General features: G+C 38.1%; 1 protein-coding gene across 1 annotated transcript in view; it reads right to left on the bottom strand.

The window, feature by feature from the left end:
• Positions 1-267: 267 nt before the first annotated feature.
• The window catches only part of BCKDHB (branched chain keto acid dehydrogenase E1 subunit beta), a 122,718-nt gene continuing 114,933 nt past the window's right edge, over positions 268-8,052 (bottom strand). The window contains exons 10-11 of the mRNA XM_032185236.1: positions 5,849-6,001; positions 268-623 (exon numbers count right to left, since the gene is read on the bottom strand). Of these exons, the coding sequence (XP_032041127.1) occupies positions 5,861-6,001 (141 nt within the window). The 3' untranslated portion in view covers positions 268-623; positions 5,849-5,860. The remainder of the gene's footprint in view (positions 624-5,848; positions 6,002-8,052) is intronic.

Genomic DNA, 8,052 nt, shown 5'->3' with positions numbered 1-8,052 from the left:
ACAAAGCAACAAAATCTCTTCTCCCTTCTCAAGAAAAAAAATGTAGTTTTCATTTCCCTTTCAGAAATGATAATAAGTATTTGGGACCGCTTTACATGAAGCCAACTCTACTGAAAAGCAGCTAATGGCACAGGTTAAAGGAGGTCTCAGTCAGACCAAATGCACAAGTGGGTCTGGCTGTCCAAGATTTATTTTGTTGCAAATACAATTGCATTCAAATAACTTCTTTGGGTTTTCCCAAAACAATAACAAAACCAAGAGACAACGTGTGCATAATATGTTTTATTGAATAAAATCCCACTTCTAATATTTACACAATTAAATTTTAACCTAGTGAAGTATTGCAATGTCTAACATTCATAGAACATCTGGAGTTATCTTTAAATACATCTGACACCACTTATTATAGCAATCACCTGTCCATCACTGATTTCTTAATTAATGAGGATTTGAACTTACTGAAAATTAACCTAGATAAATATTAAGAACAGTTGAGTTCAGAAAAAAATAGTTTGCTATGTGAATTCCAAAACCTTAGTGTTTTGGAATTAGTAGTTCTTAGTAGTTCTTAGTGTCAAGAGTTATGAAGAAGACTTCAGTATTTTCCCATCTTCTTCTTGTCTCTGCAGAAGAAGATAAAAGAAATTACAGATCTTAAGGCTGAACATAATATCCACAATTTAAAGACACAACACTCTCCAAGCAAGGTAATCTTACTTTTAAAATTTATTATGTCCTCCCTGGTATATTTAAAATTAAAAAATAAAAACAAAACAAACAAACAAAAAAGATGTTTTGCTCCAGTGTGGCTAACTATGCAGATGTGATGTGAACACCATCCTTGTCCACTTAATTCAAGATAAAAATAGTAAGCTAATTTAACAAGATGTTTACTTATTATGTATTAAAATTGTTATCAAAAGTTAAAGCTGCCAAAGTAGATAGAAATTAAAAATGCTGCAACTGATGTCTAGTGTCACGACAATACTAATTACTACCATTTATACAAAAACTTTATGATGAATTATCTTCCATTCTGCTCTAGTATGTTAAACAGAGTCATGTGTTGTTTGTTAAAGCTCTAAGAGATATTCTATCCATCTGCTATTACAGTCATGAGGGGTCTTGTAGTCAACTGTAGTCAATATTCTTATTTTTTTGTTGTTGTTTAAAAAAACAACAATATTAATTATTCCTGATCTTGCATGGATTCTTAGGAAGACTAAGACTTAGCAAGACTAAAATCCCTAAGTATAGTCTTGCAACAGCTATCTTAACAGATAGCACTAGTAAGACTGTTATCTTTTATTTGGATTGCTCCCTAGCTGTGAATAAGATATGATTTACTGGCCATTTTCATGCTTTTTGCCATCCAGCAGGAAAACATTATAAACCAGGAATGCTGTGTTCTATTCAAGCCTCTGGAGGTTGTTTATTCTATGGGTTGCAGATGGTGCAGCATGAAAGGCAGGCTGCCTAGCCTGCAACATTTAGGATTCTGTGTTGAAAAAAACACGGTAGTTAGTCTCAGGTTAAAAAGAAATGATCTTCCATAGTCTCTCATTTTATTCATCAAACAGGGAGGAGTGATATTTTTCCTGTGCCTCAAAGTTAATATTTATGAGGCACAGCCTAAAACATGAGAGTAACTGCCTTCAAAGAACAGCTACAAACCTAAGTATCTAACAGGTCCCTTCCTGATTCCCAGGACAACTTACTGGCAGAGAAAGGGCAAGCCTTGCTGTCATTTGCAAGCCTCTCCTAACTGCAGCACTGGTTCTGAGCAAAATATGTTGGATGTTGACAATATAGGCTTCCCAGAGATGTAGTCACAGCACCAAGCCTGTCAGACTTTAAGAAGCATTTGGACTGTGCACTTAGTCATATGGTCTGAATTTTGGGGTAGACCTGTGTTGAACTCAATGATCTTTATGGGTCCCTTCCAACTCGGGATATTCTGTGATTCTATGATTGACAACACCTCAAATACATGCTTGAAAATAAAAATAAATTCAAATCTATCCCTTTCATTCCCTAACATCATTTAACCTTTAAGCACCATGCTTAAACTTTCCATAAAAAATAGTTCCACAATGAAGTTAACAGTGTGGTAATGTGACAATTTTAGAGGCTGAATTTGTAACAGCAATGTTGTCTCTACACACACCTCACACACACACAAACTCATAGGCAGGTGAACTGTTAACAGCTTAAAAATTAATAATTTGACAATAAACAAGAATATGCAGATGTGGTCAAAAAAGCTGCAAAGGTAACAGAAAACCCCTTGGCTATTTGCTACAGCCGCACCTTAATATGTTTGTGTACCATGAGAGTGTATCTTATAACATTGTTTGTTACGTTCTTTCTGTTCCTTCTTTTTCTCTCTCTCTTTTTTTTTTTCTTCCTCCTCAAATGAGTACAGACACCATTCCAGCTATCCAGGAAATGTGTATCCATCTTAATCTCGCTTTTTTTTTCTCTTTATCTTTTCTTCCAACTACAAAGAGTTGTCTGGAATACAGCTGCCTACCTGGAAGCTATTTCTCTTATAACTAACATAGCTATAAATTTTAATAACTAAGAAGCTGCTGAAAGATACAGATTTTGCTCTTGCCTGTCATTGGCAAGCTCTACAGTACACACTGTCAAACTGTCTTTGAGCAGGAAAATGATCTGTACTGTCAACCTCAAGATAAGCAACTATGTGTGTGTGTGAGACATTGTCAGCACAGGTTGAATAAAACCAAGTATACATTAAGATAATAAGGCTATGTTCAAAAATGACTGACTGTAGCATCCAGCTTGAGACCCTGCATTAGCCCCAGTCACAACGTAGTGAGTGAATTCTCTATCACTTCAAGTGAAACTTCTGTATCAAACTAAAGAGATGTCAGGCCATCTGAGAAAGGACAATCCGATATATGTCACAGATGTATTTGACAGCTTGTTTATTACTTGCTTTTTTTCCCCTACATCCTGCCTGAAAGCAATGGATGAAGCAAGTTCTAGTAAAATGCCGATTAAGAGGAATAAAGAAGAAAACAGCCGGACATGCCACCACATTGCATTCACAGGAATGACTTGAAACATAAGCAAAGCAACAACGTTTCCAGCTTTGCCATTTCTGTAACTCAAAAGCCAGCCCTGTATCTCTCTCCACCACAGGGAACTACTAGCTCCTCTTTCTCTCCAGCAGTATAACAAGAAGGGGCCCAACTTCTCCAACATGCAGAAGAATTATGGTCATCTTCAAGTCCACACAAACTGTAGCACCACTTCTGAGAAGATATGCCCATCTTCCTGTATATGACGTGATTTGGAAAACACATTAACCTCATCAGTCCAGACTGATATCAAGTAACCTCACTATTTAACGTTACACTCAGTACAAGAAGCAGCAAATGCTCGAACAATGCTTTCATTCTTCAAAGACATAAAGGTACTACCCTACATGCAAACTCTGAGGAGCAGATGGTGGAATGGAGATCAACTGAAATGCTGTGTTGGACAAGCACGTAAGACCAAGTACATAGCAGAGCACACAAACAAATAATGCAGGTGACTTTTCCAAGTTTTAGTCAATATTACCTTCACAGGAAGGTTTAGCATAAACTTCAAGTGTAGAAATTGGACTGTGTGCAAATTCACTGCAATCACACTTCTTTCTTCTCATACATCCCTCACATTAGCATCCAACGTAGGGGGGTAAATTAAGTCTCTGAACCACCCATTTTTCCTTGTTTTGTCTGCCTCTGTTTACATAGCACTAAGAATATCTGGTCTTTTGGGTTTGCTTTGGAATGGAAAAGATTAGAGGCTAACTAGCATGGCCCAGTAACTTGCCTGAAAGAGTACAGACATCTCATTCTCTTTAGGACAGCTTCACTGACTGCAGTGCAGAGGTGCAAAATGAAAAAGAAAATAACTCTCTAACATGTTCAACTCAGATAAAAGGCAAGGGGAATTGTGAAAAAGACAGCATTTACCTCTACAAAAGAGTTTACAACATTCTTCAGTTTTAAGCCTGAAATGCTGCAGCATGTCAATAATGTGTGATTTTGGAGAAATATTCTAAGTGAAATGACATTATTTTTTTGGAGATGCTGTCTCATTGGTAGCTTTCCCATGTCACAAACAGGAACTCAACTTTCAGCTACCATGGGAAACAAAAATAGTGAATGCAAAAAGTCATCCTGAAACGAAATATGTGTACAAATGGGATTAACATTAAGGTATTGACCATCTTCTCTGCCGGGTTCTAATTTAATTCACAGCTTTACGTATAGATAGAGTGGACACAAGAGGGCGCCCCTAATATAGGGCCTACCTTGGACCGCGGTCTTCAGTGTCAACAGCTACAAATCTCCTTTACATATTACAAGATCTCCTTACTCCAGATGCAAACTGGCCAGTTGGTTTTTCGTGTGTTTTTGGTTTTGTTTCTCTTTTGGGTTTAGAATTACAAGACCCATTGAGTCTCAATGTCAAAAACTATGCTACTTGATCTTTTTAATTAAAGGAAGTTCAGAAGACAATGGATATATTTCCTGATGATTAAACTTGGGTCTTTAAACACAAACTTTTATGAGAACAACACCCAATACTTTCTGAAGTCATGGTTGGCCAATGCACAGCTGAATACTTCTTAGTATTATATTAGAATGAAATCAAAGACTAAGACAATACAGACTGTGATTAATGAACACGTAATATAAATAAATTACTTCACAGACTAGATGCCTGGAGGGCTCTGCAAATAGAAATATCTGTATGTGATCAGATTACCTAAAAGTTATACAGAAGAATGTTTTTTAGATTAAATATTAAATATAAGCCTTATAACCATATTTGAATAGAACTGCAAAACATTGTAAATGCTTCACACATCTTCAGTGCTCTGTGTATCCTTGTAATGCAGTGCATATATTCAGTGTAGATCAAGACTTACTAGTACCTCACAGGATTACAAGACAACCCTGAAGAATGAAAAATCATACAGTTTAACAATATGCTTTGCCTACGAAATAACTGTCTTTAAATATACTTGATCTTACTTTTCAGGATATAAGACATTTAATTTTCTGATCAATTAAGGAAGGTAATTCATTTCAAACGCTGACTTCCATGGCACTACTAAAAAATATTTAGACACTTTTCAGACTGAAGGCCCAAAGTCACGTCCCACTCTACTCTGCCCTCTTGAGGCCCCACTTGGAGCCCTGCATCCAGGTCTGGGGCCCCCCAGCATAACAAGGATGTGGACCTGTTAGAGCGGGTCCAGAGTAGGGCCACAAGGATGATGAGGGCTGGAGCACCTCTCCTATGAAGACAGGCTGAGAGAGCTGGGGACTTTCAGTCTGGAGAAGAAGAAAGGTCCAAGGACCTTTCACTGTGGCCTCTCAGACCTTAAACAGGGCTTATAATAAAAGATGGAGAGCAACTTTTTACATGAGCAGATAGTGTTAGGACAAGGGGAAATGGCTTTAAACTAAAAGAGGGGAGATTTAGATTAGATGGTAGGAGGAAATTCATCCCTCAGAAGTTGAGGGACTGGAACAGGCTGCCCAGAGAAGCTGTGGATGCCCCATCCCTGGGGGTGTTCAAGGCCAGGCTGGATGGGAGCCCGGGGCAACCTCGTCTGGTGGAAGGTGTCCCTGCCCGTGGCAGGGGGGTTGGAACTAGATGATCTTTAAGGTCCCTTCCAACCCAAACTATTCTGTGATTATATCTGTGATTCTTGTTAAAGAAAAATAAAGGAGCAGTACCTTATCCCCAGACCTTGCAATCACCCTGTTGGAACATTTTACAGGCAAAGTGTCAATGTAAGACATCGTTCATTTCTCACCTGTATTACTGATCAGTAGTTAATCATTTTTCGAAGAGCATCATAGCATTTCCATTTGTCTGGGATGTAGAAAGGCTCGAAGATGTGAGGGAAAGGAGTGTCATAGCCACAGACTCTTGAAATAGGAGCCTCCAAATTCAGAAAGCATTCCTCCTATTAACAGAAACATAGAATAAATGTTAGTGAGGCCATTATTTGCAGGAGTCTTGCATCACAAATTGAGGTCAAATGAACTTTGCCAGACTGACAGTCCTGGAAACTGAAACCTTCTATTTATATCACAGCATAAGTATTCCAGACCAGAACATTACTTCCTTTTGCCCACAGGTCCATATTAAAATAACAATTTTCTATTAATGTTATTTTCATTTTCTACATGTGTGCCGCATTAAACTGTACGCAGGTTATATTTAGTACATCTGCTATACATCCAGAAAAATGCTGCCAAGAAAAAAATATTTTAGGAACAAAGGAATAAAGAGTTTCTTTCCTGTGCCACTTTTAAACAAACAGAAGAATTATGTAACCTAAGAGTGCACGTTATTTGTTGGATACACAAGTATCATATTTAAACTTCTTTGAACCCTTAGGTAATTAAGGCTCTGTCTGAGAAGTGCTAAGCAGTCGTGGAAATTATGAATTTGAACTTGAATGTATTTCCACATCTCCAACTCTTGAGTCAAATCTATGCTCTACACAAATAAACACAACTTGTGTTCTGTTCAGAAATCAGATTTGGCAATTGGGAGAGTTTCTTTACTCATCCTACTAAGGCACAAACTTTGCATCACATTAATCTGAAAATAACCTGTGGAAATACGTGTAAAGTGTTACCAGCTTTAATAACCAAACATACAGGGGGGTCTCAAATAGAAGAGCGAAGACATGGACCATGACAACTGGCAAAACGTGGACGCAGTAATACTTCCGTGAGATCAAATCAATGTCAATGCTGATTATCATCTCATTTTCCCCCACATCTTTAACATGTGTGTCTACTTTCCAGAGCAGACAAATGAAGAGACAAAACACATCTTTTCCCGGACTCTCCCTTACAGATCACAGCAACTGAGACATCCTGGCCAACTTCCTCTGTATTTGGCTCAACAAAATAGAAGGTAAAGTATTATCTACCAGTCCTTTTCTACCACGTACACAAAGAAAACAGTCAGTTATGCTTTTCAGCAGCAAAGTGCTAAGTACGTTCTCAAACTGATGAACTGTTTTGAATGTATGTTGCCTTGCAATCAATGGTAGCCTAACTCTTAACATACTATTCTTTCTGTACATCGTGATACATGGCAGCACAGAAGGCACTCATAACACATCATGAATGGTTTATCTCCAGCTACCATTTCTGTGCAGTGTGAATGGATGTATTTATTTGAAGTTGATGGAAGCAAAATATTCAGGAGGTTGTGAGATTGCATACAGCATTGTCACATTTAATAGCAAACTAACCCACCTAGAAAGCTTCAGAGTCTGAATGTGTCTGAGGTAAAGATATATGCAACCAGTAACAAGATTTTTTGAGATCCATTTTCAGGCTCACCCTTGCTTTTACTTGTAAAGTGAAAGATCCATGTTAGTACAAAATACTGGGAAGAAGAGTATATTAAATCCTTTACCTGTCCATGAGTCCTATAACAATGTACCACCCCAACCTGCTGGCAAGGGTATTTTTGATAGTAATCAGCCTTTACTTCCCATGCTGTGACTGACAAATAAGATAAAGCAATAGCTTTGGGAAAATCTGCCAACCCAGACCATCCATGAGACTACACCAAACCATACAGGTGTATTCTAGACCCACAGCTTCCCAGTTCCACACCCAACTGTGAGACTTTCACTGGATCACTACACAGGACAGATCTTTGTTTAATGTCACAACCAGCTCTGCGGTAATGGCCCATCCCAAATAAAGTACAGAAAGTTCACTACAGTGCACTGAAAATATTCACTGCAATATTACCCATACACTGGGCATCCATGCAGAGACCAGCCCTGTACCTCCAGTAGCCCAACCAGTCAACAGAGAGATACTGTCTGCAACTGGCGAGGTGCTATCCTCTCCTGAATCAACCCCCAGGCTTGGCTATAAGTATTAATCTCATCTTGCAAAGCCAAGTCACGTAAAATATTTGCAAGTATTTCTTTTTATGGAAGTTATCTGTATTTTATTTAATACAGAATAACAATGAAGT

The sequence above is a fragment of the Aythya fuligula genome, chromosome 3, assembly GCF_009819795.1.
Source record: "Aythya fuligula isolate bAytFul2 chromosome 3, bAytFul2.pri, whole genome shotgun sequence".
In the NCBI taxonomy this organism is placed as follows: Eukaryota; Metazoa; Chordata; class Aves; order Anseriformes; family Anatidae; genus Aythya; species Aythya fuligula.
This window is presented reverse-complemented; position numbering and strand designations above follow the sequence as displayed.